Source organism: Oryza sativa, chromosome 7 (assembly GCF_034140825.1).
Source record: "Oryza sativa Japonica Group chromosome 7, ASM3414082v1".
Lineage (NCBI taxonomy): Eukaryota > Viridiplantae > Streptophyta > Magnoliopsida > Poales > Poaceae > Oryza > Oryza sativa.
In genome coordinates this window covers 20429324-20454315 of record NC_089041.1, presented here as the reverse complement: position 1 = coordinate 20454315, position 24992 = coordinate 20429324, and the positions used below count along the sequence as shown (strand labels likewise).

The following is a 24992-nucleotide window of genomic DNA, read 5'->3' as shown; positions in this document are numbered from 1 at the left end:
CTAATGCAATTTGGTTTCACCTATTCATTGCTTAATCGGCAATGGGCCACACTACTTGGAGCAAAGCAAATTAACCAAATCAAGCCAAGAGAAAAAAATTAAAGCTAATTAAAGCTGGTGTCCCATTGCAACTTTCACAAGGTCGGCCGCTAGTATAAATCTTTTGCCACTTAGTTGTCTCCTAATAATTTATTGTTCAGAGGTTTGGACCAGTGTGTGCTGCGCACCTTGCACAAGAAAAAGATTTCTTTGGATCGCCTTAAGCACACCTCATCACGATTCACGAATTGGTTTTTGTGACCAACTAGACCATATATACTTTTGTCGCCTGCATGCCGTGTAGGAGTAACGAACCTTCACGTGTAATTTTTGATGATGTTATCGTGCAAGATAAGTCAAAAAACAAGAGGAAAGTGGGATGATATATAGACACATTGTTGTGTGTGTATAACTAGTTGGTAAAAAGGTAGTTTTATGTTAGAGAATATATTATTTCCTTTGGTCAAAAATATTTTACTCCTAGAGAAAGATTCATGCAAACCTTTAAAATTCCTAACCATCAATAATTTCTCAAACACTTAGTTTGAAAACGAAAGAAATGATATATGTAGTTCTGCGTCAAAAAGAAATTATATTTCTCATAATAATATGAACTTATATTGATTATTGGGATTTTAAAATTTGACTGAACCTTATCATAAACTTTTTTTTTACTAGAGGGAGTACCCCGGTAACTACCAAGGGCAATAAAATTTCTCTAAGATAAAAATCTAGCAACCGGTGCTACAATTTGATTTCTTAACTGGACGGATGCAGTTGATTTTTTTAATAACCGAATTCAATCAGTTCCCAACACTTGTAGGTAGTGGTTGCCAAGATAATCACAATGTATACTCTACATTGGACTACATCTTGCAGTGTATACATTTTGATCTCTAGTGTATAGACACGTTGGGACCTAACCTTAGTTGGTGATGAAACTTGTATAGAAAAATCTATTTTTCTATGAAATACAAGCAATCAAATCAATCAAGGGTTGGTGCCGACTCCTTTTCTGAAAGAGAAGTAACCTGAATCAAGTTGCTGTTAAGAGCAGAATGAGGGTTGAGGATTTGGATATATTTGGCAACCAAAGAAGAAAAACTGTTGATCTCAATTCTGCAATTAAAGGGAAGTAATGCTAATTAAGATGGCACTAGTTTTGCATCTGCTAGGAGCATAGGATTGCCAGTCTACTGTCTACTGAAACAGGTTTCCTTGCATAGCCAATTGAAAAGAGAAGATATGTTACTGCCTTTTCAGCACAGTGCAATAGTGAAAGGAAATGCTCAACCAGACAAATTCCACACCAAACAAAGACTCAAACTTCTCAACTTATTTGGAAGATGCTTAAGATTGTAGCTACAAGAACTTGTCAGAGGTTGCTTCCGAACGAAAAAAGGGGCCTCTCAACTTGACAGAGGTTCAAACTTCTCAACTAGTTTGAAATTGAACTTGCAACCAATGCTCTACTTCTCCTGGAAGTAGCTGTTGGAAGGAGATTCAGACATGTTACTGTTGGGCACAATTCAGAATGTTCCTGTCATGCTTCAGAGTTCAGAGAAAATACTCTGAGGAGCTCCTACAGGTTTGACCTTCAGAACCAGAACAAATCATCACCGGGTTTCTGAAGCTGCCAGCAAGCCCAGTGCAAAATTATGCATTTTGTTGAATATGTCAGTCAGGCAGTGATAAATGTGTCATGGTGGTAATGTAGATTGTTCTCCTGTGCTTCCTGTCCTTGGCTGCAGACTGTCATTAGGCTTTTTCTTGAGAGCATTCTTCACCTCCTCCTCCCTCTTATCCACAAATGAGATTATTGACTTGATAGTAGTTAACCTTGCCGATCGAGTTACAATCTCTGGTTCAGGAGAGTCAAGTCCAACCTGGTTATTGTACTTACTGTATTGACAGCATATTCGCAAGAAGAAAATTAAGAGAGCAAGGACACATGAAAAGCCACAGATGAGGTAGAGGCCCCAGAAGCTTGAAAGGCTCAAACGGTTTGAGCCAACCTCATTGTCATCTGCACTGCATTCTGTCCCAGTTAACCATTCATCGTGGATCCTTTGAAGATTGCCATTCTCCGACAATGTCAAGATTGCTGTTGACAAGTCCTCAGCAAGAGGGGAGTCTCTTGGGAAGGCCTGAAACAGAATAAACTATATTCAGAAGATATCCTGGAAGGCTGGAACGAAATCTCTAGTATACAATTATAGTCCAAGTCACTTACAAATCCCCACCCACTTTTCGTGAAAACCTGGCCAACCGTCTTGAATTTGCAGTATTTTGACAAGAAGATCTCCACGTATGGAAGTTCATCAATTATTGCATCAACACCACCATTTCCTGATCCTAACTCTAGCGCTCTTGCATAATCTGACGGGCTGTTTAGTGGTACCAATCGGGTCTCGGCAATATTGAGCTCCTGTACAAGGTAGCTTCTCGCAAAAGATCCAACTTGATACCCAATTGAACTTGGACTCGATATCAAGCTATCGAGCCCCTGTATCCCTGATGTGAGTTCCTGAACTGTAAGAAGTGATGTCAAGCTTGCCGTGTAGCTTGAGTTTATAATGAGCACAACAAACAGCCAGACAAGCAGCACAAATCTACCAAGTGCACTAACTGTGTTCTCTCCTGTGTAAAACAACAGATAGAAGGATATGAATCTGGACTATGAGATCCAAAAAAAAACTTTTGGCTAGTTTCATGTTTACACTTACTGTGCGCGAAAAACATGGTAGAAAAACTAAACCTGAAATGGTACAAAACTCTAACAAAATTAAATTATAAACAAATAAACAATAACTTTTGAATCTTGAAGAAGTGAAAAAAAAGAGAGAAGAGTCACGAGGCAGATACTAACCAGCATACTGTCATAATTTGTTGCCTTGGGGGTCCACGAAACTCAGTATTAGTACGATGCTCAAGTACCCAAACAACTGCACCCACAAAAAGGAAGAGAACACCTAGAACAGACCACATTTGGAAGGTGAATGGTTTTAGAAAAGCCCAGGCATTTGATTCAATCTCCCTTGCTGGAGCTAAAATAATAAGTCCAGATTCTGTATATGGCTGGGTAAAATCAACAAGTCTTGTTCTATTTGTCACAATAGCGATGTCCCCTATTGCAGCGTCAAAGTGCTGAGTGGTACAGAAACAGAAATAAGTAAATATAGTACAAGTGAAGACACTAAACTGCAATAACATCTAGAATTTTATGATATGGGATGTTCCTCACGTTGTCAGAAACCTTCTCAATAAGGTCATTGTAGCTGGGATTCTTCAAACCATCTCCAAATAAAATAAAATCGAATGAAACGGGGTAGGGCAACAAGCCTACTGCAGCTTTGAAAACATCAACTGAAAACCCCTTTACTCCATCAGGTCCTTTATCTGGCATCACAAACTCTTTGTAGCTCGTGCGGAGAGGAACCCCAATCCTCAACGGCTTCCCGTGATATGGAAACACCCAGCCACGAGGTTTCTCAGACGTCTGACCAGGCCAGATAACACCATGAAGCTCTATATTGTTTGTTGAAGAGTCCAGTGGTTCTGAATGCAACTTTTCTGGAGCAACAACTGAAAGATCAGAAATGTTTGACCAATACCCAATGGTTCTGAAACCTGTACCACCAATATTCAAGATATCAAAAGCTGGGTGGATCAGATCTCGTTCTGCAGTAAATTGTACCAGGCCAGAAACCCCTGTGAAATTTGTGTGCCAAACTTTCTCCAGTAATCTTTCTCCATTGTTCAAACTTCTGAGGGAATCTAACTGAAGGTTACTTCCTTTTATATCTTGCAAATTTGGATCAGCAGAAAAAGATACCGCATTCCCCTCACTCAAAAAATCTTCAACAGCACGAGCAACTAACCATACAGAATCATAAGTACGCATACTGTAAGAACTAAAGCTTGAATGACCTCCATTCCTGGTCAGATTGTTCCATCTTGAAACCAACGAATGCTGAATGCCAGAATCAGAAACATGTTGCCGAAGCATAATAACCCCCTGAGTAAGTTCCATTCTGTCAGTGCTAATATGATCAGATGAATCTAACACTGCAGAGAGCCAGTCTGTTGCTATCCATGCATAGCCAGTACTCATCATTCCCAAAGATTTTGCAGCAGCAAAAACTGCCAGGCCAGAGTCAGGGTTTACATGGACAACATAGACGCGAGACTGCATTTCATTCACATGCATCAACATATCCTCGATGGTAGTCCTTGAAGCACCAGGTGGCAATTTGGCTTTGTAGGCTATCTTAGACTTCTTTTTTGCTAGAGCATCACCTAATGCTGTGATGCCACCTCTACCATAGTCGTCATCAACATAGATGGCAATGACTTCTCTCCATCGATATTGATTGATGATGCTAGCTATAGCACTCATTTGGAAATAATCACTTGTTGTAGCCCTCACAAAGTAAGGATATTCAAGGGAAGAAAGGGTAGGATCAGATGCCGCGAAGGAGACAAGCGGAACATGGAACTCATTAACAGCATGAGAAATGACATGAGCAATGCTTGAAGATTGTGGACCTAATACAGCGACTACATCCTTAGCCAGAAGCTCCAACGCTGCACAGGAAGAATCGTTGTTAATCTCATATATACAAGCTTTCAGTGCAAGATAAATATAACTTATGACAACTTACGTTTAGTGAGAATAAACAAAAGCGAAGTTCTGTGAAGAAAAAATAAAGACAGGAAAGTTCTGATTTCTAGGTATTCTTTATAGATCATAGATATTCATTAGGGCTTCAATTTGCACACATCCCATGATATCATGGAAGTAGAGCTACCTTAGCATGGCTCTACGACTTTGCAACCTGAAGTTAAACTGAATCTGGATTAGATTAAGAATCCTGACAGGAAACCTCCACAAACTTAAAAACAATACTGATTGGGGTTTTCAACTGTGATTTCGCAGTTCAGGCAATCAGCTCAGAGGATAAAAGGGAAATATGCTAATTGCAAATGCACAATGAAAGCGAGAGAATAATGTGTAAATTACAACTAAATTGGTAAGGACAATTCCATAAAAGAAAAATTGATGGAAAAGAAGGAAGCCCTAACCTTCCATGGTTCCAAGAAAGCCACTGCAATTGGTATCCTGCGTTATAACGCTCAACTTTGTCCCAGGAAGAACACCTGGATCGGCATTGACATCTGCAACAGCAAGCTCAATAGCCGGCATCACTGCTCTACCGATAACCGAATCAAATGTGAATAATGCACCGATGCGCAGCTCAGCTGGCCTTGAACCATCACCTCCAGTGACGTTCTGGCCATCAGCCATGGCTAGGCATCCGAAAATGCAGACACACACAGCTAGGGCAGAAAGCTGAGCAGAGCCCATTTCCTCCATGAACCAAGAAAAACCCAAATGGCTTCTTGGCTCTCTGACCTCAAGAAGCTGACACGAACACCGTTTTCTCTACGACCCTAATCTGCCATGCTCAATCGTCAAGTTCTGAGAATGGTAAAAACGAGGAACAGAGCTCGCGTCTAGCAGCAGAGACATCTCATTTGCTTCCCTAGAAACGATTGCCCAAGAAACTGGACGATGAACTGCTTCAGCGCAGGAAATCAACGGCAAAGCTCCTCCCCATGAATCAAGAAACCCCGAACTCCCCCCGCCTACCAACTGCTCGACGAAATGCTCACCGGATGAAACGGCGAGCGCGGGTACCCTGCAACAACAAAAATTGAATAGGGAAAGATATCATCGAAGACACAAACAAACATGCTAATTAATCATCTTGCCGCCTGTCCAACGGATTAAAAAAAATCAAGGGATTTGTCTTAGCGCTTGCCAATTGCCATCCGATGGACGCCCACGCGCGCGGAATCCGGCAGCGACCGGGACGGAGACGGCGACGCGTCGACCAGGGAGCTGCTCCGGCCACCGGAGCTGCCGCAATCGGGTCCTCGATTTGGGGAAGAAGAAGATATCTTGCGGGGCGCCCACCTTGGCTTGGACCGGAGCAAGAGCAAAGCCTCTGCCTGTGCTGACACAGTGATCCACTGACTGAGACACTGAAGGAAAGGAAATGGAGCACTCGTGGGTCACTACAGTAAAGTGGGCCTTTTGGCGTCTCTAATCATTTCGGATTGGTGGATTAAAATACGGATTTTATCTTTAGTTTCTATTAGCACGCTTTTTACGCTACTAATTTGTATATCGCGCGGAAACTTTCTACTACCTCCGTCCCAAAATAAGTGCAGTTTTGCACTATTCATGTTCAACGTTTGACCGTCCGTTTTATTTGAAAAATTTATGAAAAAATTAAAAACATTTAGTCACACATAAAGTATTATTCATGTTTTATCATCTAATAGCAATAAAAATACTAATCATAAAAATTTTTCAAATAAGACGGACGGTCAAACGTTGAACATGAATAGTGCAAAACTGCACTTATTTTGGGACGGAGGAAGTATGTAAAAGTTGATTTAAAACATCATATAAATCTATTTTCAAGTTTGAAACAATTAGTATAACTTAATTAATCATCACTAATGATTTTCTCATTTTGCGTTCCTGTACTCAATCTTCACCAGTTGCTATGTCGAAAGGGGCCTTAGAGGAAAAAGAAGGTGATTTTAAGGTGTATTAAGGATTTTAAAATTAACATTAGATTTAATTCTAAGTTTTTTTAAGGTTTTTTTTACCTTAGTTTATTTTTGTAATATTTGTTTTTAAATTGCTAATAATGTATATGTAAAAGCTTTTTTTAATTGTTTTTAAGTTCTTGGTAAACCGTTATGGTTTGTGATCGGCGTAAGCGGAAGGACGAATGTGGAAACTGGAAATGTTGATCTCTCGAACTTTTCTCCACTTGTTCAGCGATCTGGGATCCTAAAAATGGGCACATGTCCTCAAATGGTTTCTGCACAAAATTGCTAGGAGAATTTCTCATGATTGCATCCTAGTTTTATTTCGAGTCCACGTTTTCTTTAAGTACCTACATTTGGTAATCACATATTTCGTTTGGTTCGTTGGGGAGATTTTGGCATTCGTTTTTGGTAGGGATAGCCGAAAGCACGTTAGCAGCTTTACCAAATATGTTTGGATTTTGGCTTGCAATAATTTGGTAAGATTTAGAACGTGACAGTGCAAACTTATTTCTTAGCAGAGCACGTTGCTTACTCATCTAGGCCAAAGTAGGGACTAGGGAGTACCGGAGTACTGGGCCTTTTTTGATAGTTGCTGCACTTTGTTAAACTTTTGAGCCAAAAGTATGGTATATTTTGGCTAGAAGATGAGTTTATGCCATGTGAGGTATAAAAGTAGTAAAATTTGGCACAACACAAATGTGTCATGTAACTAAACAATCACCTCAAAAAGTTAAAGGGTGTTCAGCTGAATGGCAAACTTTAGCGCACCTAAAAGTTAACCAAGATTAACTTTTCGATGTGGTTGTTTGGTTACATGTTACACTTGTGTTGTACCAAACTTTACCTCTTTTATATCTCACATGGCATAAATTCATCTCCTAGCCAAAATATGCCACAAGTACGGCCAACTATTTTGGTACTGCAAATACTACAACATGCCACACTTTTGACTCAAAAGTTTGGCAAAGTGCAGCAACCATCCAAACAGGCCCTTAAACTTGGCCAACTTTGGTGCGGTAAAGTTTGGCATTCAACTATACACCCTCCCTTTCCTTTTTCTAGCTGATAACCACCGGATTATTAACCGAATTACTCGTGCCAAGTTTTCAAAAGTAAATCTTCATCACCTTTTCCCAAGTTATTTGCTAAATTCGTAATATATAATATTTTAACTTATCCATCCCCATCAGCTTTCATTCGTATTTCATTAAAAAAAAGGCCTTAGGCCAAATGCAAAACAACAATTCCTCATTTGGCACCATGTACAGTGTCTTGCTTCAGTTAAATTAGGCTACTCAATCCTTGTGGGACTCCTGTTGATAATCCATCCATCCATGGCTGATGAACAGGTATCTAAATTGTAATAAGCTACAGAGGTTCCCTACTGTTGTCGCTAACATACAATACAAAGGTCTTTTTTTTTTCAAAAAAAAAAATACAATGGCCATTTGGTTCGTGTCTAACCTAGACATGCAAAGGTTTAGTCATGTCTAGTCACACTTTCTTAGCCTGATGACCTGCACACTTCAAACCTTAGGGAGTTGGTGGATTTTTACAACTCGAGTGCATGCACACTTTGTTTGCTTCCCACTTCTCAAATACCAATCAAAAGAGTTACAAAATAAAAAACACTTTATGTAATAGACATATATCTTCTTGCGAAATTTCAAGTACAATTCTCAGTTTATACAACAGGCATGGCAAAGCGGGACAACTTCCAAGTGTACCAATATATCCGGTTGTTAGTGGATCATGCAGAACTTCACAAGGAATAAGGAAAGCAAAATGGCAAGATGGCGATAACATAGAAAAAGAATAATATACCATAAACTCAGAACATTTGAGTAAATAATGTTGTACATTAAGTGTCAATACAAGCTAGCAGATATCGAACAGACTATATATCTACACAAAAAAAGCATCGGTATTAAGTTGCTACATTTGCTTTACACTCCAAAAACGTGACCTCGGATTGACATCCTGCTGGACACCGGCCTCCTACCGTTTCTGGAAGTTCAAGCACTTGATGCCGTATCCAAAGAGGAAGAAGAAGATGATGACGTAGCCGAAATGAGCCAGCACAACGTAGCCGAGGAAGTCGTGCTTAAAGCCCATGTTCTTCTCCAAGAAATCCTTCACCACCATGGTGGTAGATTGGCCAGGAACGGTGACAACACGGTCGCTGTCCGCAAACTGCGACGCAATCACTCCATAGATGGTCCAGGAGACCGGGTTGGCCCAATAGAACCATCTCCACCAAACAGGAATCAGCTGCAAGAGAAAATATTTCAGAGATGTATGACAAGCTGAGAGCCTAGATAATGTAAGTCCGATAGCATCACTTCTTATTGAAAGCACTTACTGGACGGGGTATAATGAATCCGGCAAAATTGTTCCACGAGGAGAGCACAAATGAAACAAGAACGGCCGCAAGCATTTCCGAAGCAGTGCACGCAACCAGCATCATGCTAAACAATGTGAAGTAGGCGAAGGCCGCAATCATAAAGAACAGGAAGTAGAAGAACTTGTCCGCCTTCCACTCATAGCCAATCATGGAATAGATGAGGATAGTGTAAAGAACACCTTGAACTGCACTGTAGCAGAACTCGACAAATCCCTGTGCACATCATTCAGTTTTTGGGAGAAGCTTCAGTAGATATTTTGGTATTTTTAAGACTTCAGTTGACATGTAAACAATGAAATGCATCCTGCGCATACTCTAAAAGTTCGCCTAAATAAAAGGTCCAGCTACAAAAACCAGAGGTGTGAATACTAGCTGTGTTGAATATCACTAAAGTCCACCACCCACCCTAAACTATGAATCCGGATACCGAGCCCCTTCTACTCTTGAAATCAGACTATTGGGAGTTTTTCCTCACAATCCAGATTATGCTGATGTACACATATATTTAGGGCCAACGCAAATGCATTTGTGATGACAGACAATCAAATCCAATCTCTTAAATGTCTCCTTATGACATTCTTTCAACATGCCTCCTTATCCTACTATGTCAAATACGAGAAGGGAAGCGACTTGTCCTCTGCTGCTTAACATTCTTTTTGGCATCATTTCAAAAAAAAAAAAACATTCTTTTTGGCCTGCTTTGAATTGGGAGGTTCTAGCTGGAGGAAGGCTCATATATACCTTGTTCATCGTACATCGGTAAATGCATAAGCATATCTTGTAAGGGTGTTCAGAACTTACTTGTGCAAACGCATAAGACAGTGGAGAGTACATCCCTGCTGCCTTTTCACGGTAAAAGACTGTCCTCTCAACTGACACCACAGGCAAAAGTGTGAGCAAATTTGCTGCTCCAAGGAAGAAAACAGCAGCATAGGTGGCTCCAAGTAGATTGTTCAGATCATTCACGGACTCTCTGTACATATAGGAAAGAATTCAAATGATCAGCTAAGAGGCAATAGAGTTGTGTCACTGTGAAACTACATTCAGTGAAATGGTTGCAATAAGAATAGGCGAATGGGTAGAATTTGAATATAAATTAGAACAAGAAGAAGGAACATACATATTCTTTCCCCTCCGCCAAAAGACAGTACCAAACACAAGACCATAGAGAAGCGTCATAACATAACGCATAGCATTGTAGGGTGGATCCTTCCAATAAGATTGAAATTGCTTCCATGTATTTGCCACACACTGATTTAGGAAATTCTGGGAATATTTGGTAGGAAATGAGAGATCCTGGAAGCCTGGAGGTGGAACACTCAGCTGCTTAATAAGTTCTTGATTGCTCCTGAACACATTGACGGAAATAATGTAAGAGCTATAGAAAAGATACTTATTTTGTCTGTTTGACCATTGGAAGAAATTAATCACAACTGTCAAAGCAACAAAAATTGTACTACTAAATATTTGAATAATATTGCGCACATATTTACCGGTAAAGTGCAGAATTGGCATAAACTTCAGCAAAGTCTATGTCCAGACGAGCCTCAGCTAGAGAAGAGCTAACTTCAAGCATCCATGTTGCTGGGTTATATCCTTCTGTGATTTTTGGGACCCCTGGAATTGCCTGCAGGAGAACGATATACATTAGAAGCAAGTAGCCTTTCTTTCTTTCTTATTTAGTCTCGGATTGAATACGGTTACCCAAGTTCTCTTAATTCCATGCATGTTCCCCATGCTCTTTTAATAAACATTTGTTCTAGGCATTGAGATAGTCTCCACTAAACATTTGAACGTTACTTTTCTAATTATATGTTAGCAAATAAAAAAACACAACGGTATATAAATACTGTCGATGAGAAATACACTAATATTGTTTTCCGTGCGATAGATCCAAGCACTTATATTGGTATTCAAGTTTTATTAATTATTGCTCAAAACAATAGATTACAGGTTACACATATTCTGAAATAGCATTTGTAAAAAGAGGGACTACAGAATTGTATATCTTTTAGTTTTACAATTACAAATTACTTTTATCTGAGATATTAGTTTTTGAGGTGGTATAGTTGCCCTTTGCCTCAATGTCATTAAAAAGAGTTTGTTGCACAATTGTACAAGCAGTTTTGAAGAATCAACCTTAGTACTATAGAAAAAAATATTTATGAGTTCCAACAATAATGTGTTCTACTCCCTCCATTATTTTTTACTTCTGCATTCAGAGTCTCCAATGCACATGTTTGATAGTTGCATTTTGTAATCATATAAAAATCATTAAAAAGATGTAACTATATGAAAGTAGTTCTCGTGAAAAGTCTATTTGCATATGCTATTGATTTAAGATGGAAGGTTTTAACTGCACATGTTCTAAAATGATACAGTCATGGACAATGAAATTTATGCCTGAACATTTGTGCATCACTAGAAAGGGCCTAAACGACCTTCAATAGTTGATAGATTACCAACTAGTATTCATACATTCACTAATTAAAAAAAATGCATGTCTTCGGGCTACTAATTCCATCCAAGTTTGCCCAATGGAATTTCATGGGTCACAATAGATGAGAAGTATTAACTGATTTTAGCAATACAGATGGTTAACATATTGCAAATTGGTTATCATAGAGACTGAAATATAGTATCAAAGACAGTTCACCTCGAAATATTCGACTAGTATTTGTGAATGGAGACCAAGCTGGCCAGCATATATAACCCGTCCTCCCCTCTTTAGCAACAGAAGCTGAAAAAACACAATCCATTTTTCAGTATAACCTTACAGCGCTGAAAGGAGAACTAACGGACAAACAAACAAGAGCAAAGTAGCAAGGACCTCATCAAAAGACTCAAAGATATCAATGCTAGGTTGATGGATTGTGCAAACCACAGTTCGTCCTGTGTTAACTGTATTTCTCACAGTACGCATAACAATTGCTGCAGCTCTAGCATCAAGACCTGAAGTTGGTTCATCCATGAAGATAATTGAAGGATTTGCCACTAGTTCTACTGCGATTGTCAGCCTCTTCCTTTGTTCAGTTGACAACCCACTAACACCAGGGAGACCAACCAGAGCATCACGCAATACATCAAGCTCAACTAGTGACATCACTTCCTCCACAAACACCTACACAGTGGAATTAATTTCATCAGAAATAATTAGTATTTTCAACTTCACAAGATAAAAAAATGTTGCATCTATTCTTCAATATCATGATTGTCAAAAATGCCTTGTATATGTATACTCCTTAAAAGTCTCTATTGGTGGTGGCACCCCACCGCTGTTTACAGTTTTTACAAATTGGCCCCTGATATTTTCTGATATTTTGGAATAGTCTACATATTTGGTTGAAACAAGTGAATACTAACATATTCAATAAATATTTTTATCTATTACATATGATAATATATTTTATTTTATCCATAGCAAAGCATGGTCATTTTGTTAGTACTCATAAAAAATGGCAAATGACAGTTTAGTGTGCTGTCAGGTTCCTAGGAACTCAACGAATAAGTGTGTCTTGCATGTGGACGAGATTCGGGTAATATACAAGCCTACACAATCGTGTGGCCTCTTTTGGTAGGTGATAATATATAATTAGTGACCAATAAGTGGATTAAATTAATGGACAGTACACACAATCAACTACAATTAACACGATTTTCTGATTTCCCCCCAAGAAACATCATGAGTTATTGAGTTTACTAAATGGCATCCACCACAAAAATAATAGGAACACATACCTTCCTGGTGTTCTTATCAACTTCTGAGGAAAGGCGCAGCCAAGCAGAATAAACAATGGATTCATATACAGTAAGATTTGGTGAATGTATATCAGTTTGTTCACAATAGCCACTGATGCGAGCAAAGGTTTCTTGTTTTTTAGGGTAACCAGAAAGCTTGATATCTCCCTCAATCGTTCCACTAGTCTTTCTTCCTGCCAGTACATCCATTAGAGTGGTTTTTCCAGCTCCACTGACACCAACTAGTGCTGTTAGAACACCTGGTCGGAATGCACCACTAATATCAGATAGTAGTTGGAGGCGGCTTTCTGTGAATCCTTGTGCTTTCATTTCCTACAAGGTAGAATTTAAATTTTCAAGTTCATACTTGAAATGCACCCCTTGATTCAAGATTAAATCACTACTAACTTAGTTCAATAAATGGTTAATGAATGACAACTAGTAATTTATCAGCTAGATAAAATACACATATTTAATCCTTAACAAAGTTAAATATCTAAGTGCAACAGGGGACACAAGAGAACCCCGTGCCATCACAATCACTATGTACAGTATGATACCAATCCAATGATATAATAAGGAAAACAGTCAGACAATCTAGATTATATGATAAAGGACATTGTTAATTTCAACAACGTATAGCTACTACATATTTCTGTAGAACAATAGAACTAAGTAAAGCAAGTAGAATTACAAACTTTCTATGTTGAATTGCAAAAAGAAATCACTGCAAGAACTAGTAGTAATCTATAAGAAGAATAAAGTGAAATTAATTACAATATTGAGGTATGTTTTGTCCCGTAAGCTTTGCAAACTTCCTATGTTGAATTGCAAAAAGAAATCACTGCAAGAACTAGTAGTAATCTATAAGAAGAATAAAGTGAAATTAATTACGATATTGAGGTATGTTTTGTCCCGTAAGCTTTGCAAACATGGTTATGTAAGTTGGGATATATTTTTAGGATATCAACTTACAGCAGGCATGTCAACGTAGTAGTTCATATGGTTGAAAGAAAGGGAAAGAGGCTGGAATGGCAAGACCATTCCTCTCTGGCTTCTTCTGTTTTCTGTTCCATTCGTACCTAAGATAATGATGTGGGTGCAGGATAAATTATGAGATGTCAAATACACATTAAAATAATAAACAAACAACATGCTTCATGATGCTAGAATCAACTGCTATGAAATTTGTAGCAGAATCCATCTATAACACAATTCAGGACCCATTTGAATTCTCATAAAATCTCATAATAAATCAAACATCCAGCAATATAGATGTTCTGTTTCTGTAAGCTTCCTGATGAATGTTCATCCAAACAGGGCCGACAACAAGAACAATTTGATACGAATGGACAATACCGATGATGAAATGTGAGACACATTGACTGCTGTATTACCATTAATAACCTCTGACATTTGTTCCTGATTAGATTCTGCTTCGAGCTCACTTTTGGTGTCATCATCAGAAACAACAGTGCTTGCACTGCCAATAGCTGTAGAAGTATTGTGTAAGTGCTAAAGGCATGCATTACAGACAAGTGACAATACCATGTAAGGGAAAAGTGCTTACGTCTTAGGAATGTAAGAGCACAAAGGTAGAGAATGTTAAAAACAATCATAAATCCTATCATGGCTCCAATGGAAAGCCAATACCCCCATTCTCCTGTGAAGTAGCCTTTGGATTGAAGAAAAGCCTTCCCTATTGTTGGTGCACTGATACTTGAGTCATTGTTTGGCTGCAGTTAAAAGTTGATATTGTCAAATGTCTAGGAATTAGAGGCGATCAAACTTAGTTGATGTTGAGAATATATACTAAAAAAATCTAGACTTGCAAATGAAACCAATTATTTTTTCTATGCAAAGAAAATACTATGCTTCTGGAAAGAAAAGGGTTGTGTTGACAGAAAACTTACAATGGCCCACCTACTGGCAAGGAATTCATTAACTGATAAGGCATTATTGCTATACATCATGGGAGATGTCCAGTAGCCCCATATCCACCACGGTTTAATGTCCTCTTTTAACATAAATGTCAAAAACGAAAATAAGAAACATAAGTTAGTAGTTCAGACTGGAATATTTCGAATATTCAGAGAAAATAAGATATAAACCTTAGGGAAAACGTTATAATGAATCTTCCAGGGTTTCACAATGCTTCTAACTAATCATATGGACAAAAGAATTAAAATACACTTCAAACGACAATACACTTACTTCTGGAAACGAGAAATCCTCCAAAGAGGAAAATAAGTAGCAGCACAAACATGCCAAATGTATTAGCTACCACCATTGATCTTAAAATTGCACCTAGCAACCGGAACAAGGCCAAGGCCATCTGGTGTGTCCAAAAGTATGCAAGAAACTGCTTGAAGAACCTGAAATCAGTAGACAGATCACAGACAAACCCATCAAGTCAATCACTAGTAGAAAATTCTGTTTATAGAAAATATTAAAAATAATATACCTAGGAAAGCAAAAGAAAATAGAAAAGTTACCTTCCTGCAGCAGGTGCAAAACCCACAACATAATATGTCAAAACTATCCAAAGAGATGATTCCATAAGGGATAAAGGCACCTTCAGAATGATGTTTGCAAGTCCATAGGTCCATGCTGGAAAGAACAGGAAGTCTCTTTGTTTGTAGAATATCGGGAGTTTATCTATAGTCAATTGAAGTTCACCAAAACCATTGAACATGATTGTAATCAAAGAAGCAGTTAAAGCACCAACATATTTAGAGGTATCAGAAAATTTCTCGTGGGGCATCTTTGTTCTCAAAAACAGAGTCATGGTTATAAATCCAAGGACAAACAGTTGAAAGGCCTTGAATATGAAGAGGAATGAATTCCGCTTCATTAGCAACCACTCTCTTGACATCACTGCCTTAAGGGACTCTAGACTAGATAACCCATACTTCTTGGTAGTCAATGCAGCAGGATGTGTCTTAGATTTGTCATAGGGAACTTGAAGCTCTTTCTGCAGCTTTTGCCCAACATGAAATTTCTTGAAATTCTGAGCAAACTCTTCGACTGACACATAACGATAATGATCCTGCTCAAGGAACCAGTATTGCTGTTGATCTTTCCTAGAAGTCACCTCTTGAAGAAAGTCGGCCACTCCTTTCCGTTCAGGACACCGAAAACCAGCACTCTCAAAGAATTCAAGTATGTTCTCCCGTGGTCCATGGTAGACTATGTAACCTTCTGCTATAAGAACGATGTCATCGAATAAAGCATAGGTCTCAGGTGGAGGCTGTAGGAGAGACATCATCACTGTAGCATTCATCACATGGGTCACCTGTCTGATGTATTTGACAATCTGAAATGTGCTAGAACTATCAAGCCCAGTAGATATTTCATCCATGAACAAAGCTGTTGCTGGTCCAGTGAGCATCTCCCCTGCAACAAAACAATGACAGAACTCCAATCTTAGGATGTAAATGTGTCAGTAATGTAATATCAAGATTCCTCATGCAGCTGTAAATTATTGAATGCTGAATATTATCGTTGATTTACAAGACCATCAATATTTATGATCAGTACTACAACATGACTCTACTATCAATCACCATTCACCAAGCATCGACAGTAATAGATCTATGTGCTTGCTCGTTACTGTTAGGCCCACTCCGAACATGTTCCCAACAGGTCCATGGGCTAGTGGGGATCCATTTTGTACATGGTCTATGTGCACAAGACGACAAGCTTAGAGTACAAAAAAGACCATGTACGAAAAAGAACAAAATTTGTTCCTGCCAGGATCTCATGAACATTTTATCTAGAAAATTTTAGGTACCGGTTAGTGTAAAAGGTTTAAAGAGGAAAACAGTGGCTGAGTTGTCTTTCAGTCTTGGATTCTGTTATAGTATATTGATAAATCTAACGATTTAGCATAAAAAAGGCTAAGGTGTAGACCCCACAAGGCTAAGGCTAAATCCAGGCTCCACAGGAGAAAAGGAACACGACTGACTTCTGAACAATATGATTTGAGACAAATAACTTTTCCAGTTAGAAAATCCATTATCCCTATTTAAGTTATAATTATTATGATTATGATGTAGTGATTGAAGTAAATTTCATGGAGAACATGATTAATTACTGATATATTTAATGTATGTCATATGCATGCATACCAGTAGTCACACGTTTCTTTTGACCACCAGAAATGCCTCTTATCATAGCACCACCAACAATAGTATCGGCACAAATGTCCAGTCCAAGCGCCTGTGAAGATTTATAAACTCAATCAGCACAGCAAATATTGACTTAGAATTCATACTCAGTTTTCATCATAAACAGAAGTATTAAGGTTTCACTTGTGTATCACAGTCAAAGTAAATACATACATGTATATTACTTCCTGTAAAAAAGGTGTACTAGAAAATAGATTCTCACATAGCTTCCTTTTAATATTTCAACAAAAAGAAGAAGCAGATGGATAATTGAGGCTAGAAGGCCTAAATAACCATTTTTTAACATGTAAAAAGTCAAACAGTGTTACCTTCAGAACAAGATCTGTGACAATATTGTTCTGTTTTCCTTCTACTACAGTTGCCTTCATCAAAGCATCAATCTCAGGGTCAGGTTTAATGCCTGCATTACGTTCCCGTCTTGTTAATTCTGACAGCATATCATATCTGGCACCACTTCCAAGGCATCGTCTCGAGAAATCCAGTGTCTCTCTTACTGTCATCTCAGGATTGTGCAGATCATGCTGACTGACGTAAGCACTAGTCCTCTCAGGATAGAACTCTTTAAACGTATGACCACAGTATGTGATCTCGCCAGACACCTGTAGCCATCGAGTGATTAGTCATGTGGTACGACTCTACTGTTAGAGGTGGCTACATTAAACTAAATAAGAAATATCAAAACCTTGAGATTTTTATCAGGCTTGCCGGTTAGTGCTCGCATAAGTGTGCTTTTTCCAGACGATGGAGGCCCGAGAAGAAGAGTCATCCTGACACAAGTAGTTTAATGCAACAATTGTAAATAACTCTTATTGTCTGCTTGATGGTTTATCATCCATAGCCAAAATTGAATTTTGAAACATAATTTTATAGGTGATTTTGAGGTTTTTCTTCATTGCAGTCTATTTTCCAGCATGGCTTTTAAACCATGAATAATACAGACAAAAAGTTCAAAATATTTTTGGTTTCTTCTTTTATATTTCTACGGCTTATCAGCCATAGTTCAACCAATCATTTAGCAAGAATGCTAGAGGGGACAGGGGGAACTTGTTGTTAGGAAGGATATAGTAGGTCTGTAGCAATAGCAATTGGAACAATATGATATGTATTAATGTATGAGATAGTTCATTTTGTTACTGATGGGAAAAGGGATGGCCAATATAAGAGAAACCATTTAGTTATCACTAATTTAAAATTAATTAATGACCATATCTGCACTGCACAAATAAGACAGATAATGTTTGCAGTAGACATAGGATCATATTTTTACACTGTTTTTTGTGGGTAATTACTACAGTATGATGTTTGCATGTATACGTTTTTTCTTTCTGAATTTTCAGGCCATGCTTCAAATCTATTATGAAGGGGAAAAAAGTTAAATTGCAGAGTAACCATGTCTGCATAAATCATAGAGATCATATCTATATCTGTATCACTTGGGAATAGAAATTACTTAATAAATTACAGATAGTTTATCAAACTAGTTAGAATTAGAATGCAGCTTAAAAACATAAAGTTCCATTTAAGACTAGAAATGATTAACGATTGGATTAAAACGTTCCATAGCTGAGTATCAAAGAATTTCCAAGTACCTTGATGGCTTGATAATGCCATTAACATCGTTGAGTATCTTAAGCTTCCTCTTGTTCGACGAGATAAATAGGCTAACGAGACCCTGTCATGAAGCATAAAAAACAACGTTTGAGCCAGAGCAAGTAACAAGTAAGCGACGCTAAGCATTAGGTAGCATCTCATCGAACTTCTGCCACTACAACCACAAATCAGCAAAATCGAGTCTGCTCGTCAAAACTTAACAACTGGAGATTAAAAAAAAATTACCAATGAACTTTGCTAGTTCAGATTACTAGTATTAGTACCAACGAAACGCCCTCTCCAAACCGATAGCCACATCGTGTGGGAATGTTCGATGGCATCAATCAACCAAACCCTAACTAGGCCTTTTGGTGGCGCCGTCTGCCTCTACGGCGTCAGCAACCGGCCCCCCCCCCTCCCCCCTCCCGCATGGAGAAGGGAACGGATCGAGAGCGGAATGGGGGGAGAAACACACGAACCGACGGCTCCTACTGGAGGAGGCGAAGGCGAGGCGGACCGACGCATGGGGGAGCAGAGCTGCAGAGGCCGCACCACCACTGACCGCGCGTGGCCGACAAGCGCCGCCCTCGCCGTTCCTCCGCCGCAGCGGCGGCGAGCCGGCGACGGAAGCGGGATGCTTCCGCCGCCATCGCCCATCGCCCGCTCGAGGAGGGAGAGTCCAGAGCGGCAGGCGAGGCCCAAGGTCCACCATTTGTGGGCCGACTTCTCTTCTGATGGGCCTGGGCTCGCGAAGAAGTGGGCCGCTATATAGGCCGGTGGAAAGGCCTCAACCAGTGGCTTTTGGTAAAAGCCCACATCTTCGTGTTCGTGCACGTTTTTGTTTTGTTTTGTTTTGTTTTGAAATTTTTGCTCGTGCACTTTCAAGTTTCAAGGGGAAATCATCATGTGTTTGACTTTGACACCCTTTCCTTCCGTGATCTTAGTACATGTACTATACCAACCGAGATTGGCAAGTACTGTATATATATATATATGGAAATCTCATAAACTTTTCTGCCGGCCGGTGTGTGTACGTGTGGTGTCGTTTGCGTAAGCGTAGACGCGAAAACTTAAACCCAGCACCAGAAACTTACCACATCTGAAAGATCTCGTGAGTACACTATAACTTCTAGAAGATCTCGAGCCGAGTACAACTCGATCTATCCTTACCAGGGTTTACATTACCATCGGTTACCGGCTTACCGCGGGGTACAGTAATAAAAAACCACGATAACCCCCTTAAATTTAAATAAATTTGAAAAATAATTTGAATTTTTGATAAATTTTACACGGTTTTTTACGGTTACCGCGTGATAATCGTGCTTACCGCCGGCGGTCTGGGAAACCTGATCCTTACTGACTAGTACTAACTAATTCTACGTACGTACCATGCGTGTGCAGTTTTGTGGGACTTTTCGTCGGGTGTGCGACGACCTGCTAGCCGCGAAATTCTATCACGCATTGTGTATTCTATAGGCGTCGTTGTCTGTCAGAAATTCTATCACGCATTGTGATCAGGGCGTGGGCATTAACAGACTAACAGCTAGCTGGTCAAAGGTCGAAACCACCCAAACTTTTCTCCCGTTTTTCTGTACGCACGATTTTTAAACTATTAAACAATACAATTTTAAAAAAAGTTACATACGAAAGTTGTTTTTAAAAAATCATATTAATTTATTTTTTAAAAAAATAACTAATAATTAATTAATTATAAGCTAAGGAGTCACTAGAACTGTTCTACATGTGTGAGGGCTTTAAATTCCAAACACTACCGACCGAACACAGCTCCAAAAACGTGCTTTGACTAACCGGCGACTAATCGCCACTCATCAGCATGAACACATGAGCTTCCTTCCAAATTTGCAGGCCGCGAGAACCCGCGACCGGCCGTTTTACGCATTACTATTTATCAAGATTCTACGGTGGACCCCACAGTCATACGTGAGCTAAGCTAGTGGACATCGTACAAGAATCTACTAGCTCCAAATTAAGCTAATCTCTCTCTCCAGAGTCGGACAATAAAATGGTCTTGATTTTTGTACTGCGCATGCTTGACTTGTTTCGATTGATGTACTTATCTAGTGGCTTCATCCAATGACTTTTTTTTTAAGAGACAAAAATGTTTTCATACCCTTCAGTTTTCTTAATTAATCCCTTTAAAATTTCAGTAAAATCCATCGTACGCCCCAAATTAAGTATTAAGGCGCCACTGATCTTCACATCCAACTTGTTGAGTGATCACACTAGAGAGCTGAGCTGAGCTGAGCGATGTACATGTGTATATACCTCTAGCGTGTTGATGGTGGCGTTGAGCAGCGTGGGCAGCGCGCGCTTGCCGACGTGCACGTCCGCCTCGATGTCCAGATGCTGGTACCTCACCTCGATCTTCGGCAGCTCAATCCCAACCCTACAAATCAACGAAGCAAATTCACAATAAATTTTGATTCAAATAGTTAAAATTCACAGGGATGCAAGCGGGCCGACTCACGAATTTACTTATATGTTAAATAAAGAGTAATCTACGGGTTTTCGTGTCATGACTCAGCTTGCCGCGTCATAGAGAAGCAAGTGGATCAACTATAAACCCATTTATATATCAAATTAGTAGGTAACCCGCAAGCCAGCCAGCGGGTTATCCACTCATTTTGCCTATAAACGGGTTCGTGAGTTGACCCGCTCGTATCCCCTCCACAGTCCTCACGTAAATATGGTCTCTGAGAAGAAGAAGAAAAGTTTTTATGCTTACTGGTCGAGGCGGTCGCGGAAGCGGCGGAGGAAGCGCTCGTTGTCGTCCTCGACGGCCTTGAAGACGCGCTCCATGAGCTCGCGGCCCTCGCGCGGGTCGAGGTTGGCGATGTCCACCTCGTCGGCCTTGAACAGCGACCCGGCCCCCTCGCCGTCGCCGCCGCCGTCCACCGCCTTGCGGAGGATGCCGCGGCGCATGCGGTCGTACGTCGGCAGCTTCTCCAGCGCCGCCCACCGCAGGTTCTCCTCGTCGTCCCCGGCGTCGCGCCGGCTCGCCGCCGCCGACCGCCGGAACGGGTCGTCCCCGTCGCGCAGCGACCGCGCCAGCGACGCCGCCCCCGACGACAGCCAGCTCCGCCGGCTCCCCGACGGGGTTATCTCCCCCGCCATCGCGCCGCCGCTCAGCTCAGCTCAGATGATGCTTTTGATACCTTCGATCGATTACTTTGCGAGATAGTTCCGGCCGCCGGCGATCGACGGCGGCGAGGCGTTCGTTCTGACCGTCGCCGTGTGGTTGCTAGGCTTGGCGGGAGATGGGGGGTTTATATATGTAGGGAGTTGGATTAATCAGCCGCACCGTATGACTGGGTACAGTGACCTTACGTACGTCGACGTCAGCATTTGTCCGTGTGAATTTTCCGGATGTGTTATATAATACGCTGCAGATTTGAAGCCTTGAAGGGAAGGTTCCTGGTCCTGGAGAACGAACTAATTAACGGGAAGATAAATGCACGTTGTCGTTATTTAATTGATCAAATCAATTGAATTATAATTAATTGGCTCGAGGCGACGTAGGAAGGTTCAGTGGTTAATTAGAATGATTTACAGGAGGTGAGTGCCAAGGACTAGGAGTAGCATGAGAAAGATGTTTTGATGATATTGGAAATGCAAGGAATGCCGATCGTTGACGCAGTTAACTTTTGAACATGAATTTGATCATTCGTCTCGTTCAATGTAATCAATGTAAATATGAAAAATATAAATCATGTTTAAAGCACATTTAATGATAACTCAACTCACAACAAAATAAATAATAATACAATTTATTATTTTGAATAATACGATATGATCAAAGGTTCGTTTAAAAGTCAACGACACCAATTATTAAAATCGGGGATAGTACTTAGTTGTGATGGACTACTGAATGATATATTGCTGGATTTATCTCGCCAAATAATTTTATAAAAATACGTGATGTTATTGCTTAAACTGTGGTAGTGCATTAATTAATTATTAATGCATATGTTAAATTCATAATGAAAACCTCATGAGTCAGAGATCGATCTTACTTATAGTACATCTAGCTTTGAAAGATGTCGTAATATACGAGATTACGTACACAAAAATTTATGAATCCATGCTCTAGATAAACCATCCATCCCGCGCATCTTGGAGTTAATAGTAGTTAAGAACGTGTGTGTAGGGGAATCCGCTGTTCTTAATTAATTTTGACCTTCTAGAATGGTGCTTTTAATTAATTACAAGAGCTAGCTTGTAGATTGTTTCTACTATTCTGGATGCTTGGGACGTAATCAAAATTTTGACTCTTGATATTAACTATTTTTTTCTAGAGTTCATATATAGCGAGTAATTAAGCTTAACTAGCTTGCATGTACGTACTGAACGTACACTTCTATCTTGGCCGTTGATCAGTCATGCATGACCATTTTTTTTTCAAAAAAAAATAAATCTGTTGAAACTAGGTCAGGTTTTCTTTCTTAGTTTCTTCAGTCAAGACCTATGCTGTTTTGCATACAACAATATAATTAATATAAGAATTAAGAAGGTTTTTTTTAGATAAAGATAAGAATTAAGAAGATGCCGGGGACACATGACTAGATAAAACCTAACTTATCTAACAGGCATGCCATATATTCTCAATACACGCTATTCTAAGTCCAATTTTCCAGGGTCTGCTTCTAGAAATGGCTCCTATAATTTAGCAACAATGAAGGAAGAAGAATAGCTGGAGACTTGTCAACGTATGGAAAAGCTATTACTTCTTCACACTAGCTAGACTCCACGGAATAAGCTATATATTCACCGTTGAAATTAATTAACTTGAAAGCGACCGAAATGTATTTTGTAATACTGGCTAGCTAACTAACGTACGTTTGCTGTATGTTTGGCCACACCATCAAAAGTGTTGAATTATTTCAGCTCTCACTTTGACGGCTGGCGTTCACAGCTGAAGGCCTCGATCTCGATCCCCAGTCGTCACTGCAAAAAAGGGTCTTTCTCTTGTTAGATCGGACGAACAGTAGTGAGCCACACCCATCTATTCCTCCTTTCGCCAACGACGATGATAGATTGAGGAATCTATTCCCCCCCCCCCCCCCAACCAATGTCTCACGTTTTTGTTTACTGGGTGGCTTTCGAATGTTCACAATGATTTCAAACCACATCTTCATGTTGAGAAACCGCTAGCTAATTGTCGCAATGGTTCACTACTACAGAAATGATTTTCTTGTACAAGGACCTCTTTATATTGCAGACGAACCGTAACTGGTCGGGTCTACAAAAATCGTCCTCCCATTTTTACGTGTGGACCCTTAAGAGAACCGCACGTGAAATTCGATTTTTGCAAGCGGGTCTCTTAAGGGTATGCACACAAAAATTAGCCTATTTTTACAGGCAGATATCTTAAAGGGCTGCACACAAAATTGAATTTTCGCATGCGGACCTCTTGAGAGAACCGCACGCGAAAATACCCTCCCTCCTCTCTAGATTTTTTCCTCCCATCACTTCAAAATTTTCATCCTTATCCTCTCCATCTCTCTCACCTACTCATCCTTATCCCCACTCTCATTTGTCTCTTACTTTCTCCTCTTTCTCTCTCTCTCTCTCCCTCTCTCAAACTCTCCTAGCCGGGAGAGTGGCGGCGGCCGGCGGAAGGGCAGTGCAGGCGACGAGGGGTGACGGCAGAAGAGGCTGGCGCGCAGCGGCCGGCGGAAGGACGGTGAAGGTGGCGTGGGGTGACGGCGGCAGAGGCACGCAGTGGCCGGCAGAAGTGATGAGGACATCCTCCACTATTATCCACTGGCAAAGACGACAAAGTCGGGCGGCGACCGTGTGAGCCTCTGAACTGAATAATCCCACCTTACTTAGCTTGGGAGGAGGAAGCCACCTTAAAAGGGAGAGCCACCCTTCCCCTATTGAACTAGTCTTTTAGGGAGATTGGGCCTTTCCCCGAGTGGGTGTGCCAAAGAATTGTTGGGGTCCGGGCAACCTTAATTTGTTGGGCCTCGGCCGACCCCACCTGGGCCAGATTGTTATCAGGAAGGGTGGCGTGGGGTGACGGCTGTAGAGGCTGGCGCGCGCGGCAGCCAACAGGAGAGCGACGAAGGCAGCATGGGGCGCGCGGTGGTGGGCAACGGGCTGCCGGCTATCCCCCATGCAGATCCAGTGGGCGGCGGTGTCGGGAGGAGCACGGCCGCGGCGGCGAGAGGAGCCTGTCGGTGGCAGCGGGAGGACGACAGCAGCTCAATTTTTGCGATTTTTATTTTTTTTCGTATTTTTGTTTTCGCGTGCGGGCAACATAAGCATCAACACGCGAAAAACTAATTTTCGCGTGCGGGTGTGCCACTTGCACGGAAAATTTGGATTTTCGCAGACCTTTTCGGGTAGACGGACCGGAGGTCCGCACGCGAAAACCA

At 40.5% G+C, this 24992-nt stretch overlaps 2 protein-coding genes across 6 annotated transcripts; both read right to left on the bottom strand.

Moving 5' to 3' along the window:
• Positions 1 to 1357: 1357 nt before the first annotated feature.
• On the bottom strand, positions 1358 to 6089 carry LOC4343413 (glutamate receptor 3.4). Its single transcript, XM_066312173.1, has 7 exons — positions 5865 to 6089; positions 5125 to 5741; positions 3284 to 4626; positions 2909 to 3186; positions 2766 to 2797; positions 2273 to 2679; positions 1358 to 2186 (listed from the first exon to the last, which is right to left on the bottom strand). Exons 2-7 carry the CDS (start codon positions 5414 to 5416, stop codon positions 1740 to 1742), a joined length of 2799 nt encoding a protein of 932 aa, XP_066168270.1. The 5' UTR covers positions 5417 to 5741; positions 5865 to 6089; the 3' UTR covers positions 1358 to 1739.
• Positions 6090 to 8464: 2375 nt separating this feature from the next.
• On the bottom strand, positions 8465 to 21860 carry LOC4343412 (ABC transporter G family member 43-like). Of its 5 annotated transcripts, NM_001422176.1 has the most exons (20): positions 21338 to 21860; positions 20878 to 20998; positions 18591 to 18673; positions 17684 to 17768; positions 17310 to 17600; positions 16942 to 17032; positions 15307 to 16207; positions 15026 to 15186; positions 14725 to 14828; positions 14382 to 14547; positions 14209 to 14304; positions 13787 to 13893; positions 12812 to 13144; positions 11904 to 12194; positions 11730 to 11813; positions 10567 to 10700; positions 10194 to 10421; positions 9875 to 10046; positions 9032 to 9286; positions 8465 to 8940 (listed from the first exon to the last, which is right to left on the bottom strand). In NM_001422176.1, exons 1-20 carry the CDS (start codon positions 21724 to 21726, stop codon positions 8668 to 8670), a joined length of 4365 nt encoding a protein of 1454 aa, NP_001409105.1. In that variant the 5' UTR covers positions 21727 to 21860; the 3' UTR covers positions 8465 to 8667. The 5 variants fall into 5 exon arrangements, with proteins under 5 accessions (NP_001409105.1, XP_025882848.1, XP_066168080.1 ...); XM_026027063.2 differs by lacking the exons at positions 20878 to 20998; positions 21338 to 21860 and adding an exon at positions 18876 to 19272 and having other exon boundaries at positions 8470 to 8940; XM_066311983.1 differs by lacking the exons at positions 20878 to 20998; positions 21338 to 21860 and adding an exon at positions 19071 to 19272 and having other exon boundaries at positions 8470 to 8940.
• Between the last annotated feature and the right edge of the window lie 3132 nt (positions 21861 to 24992).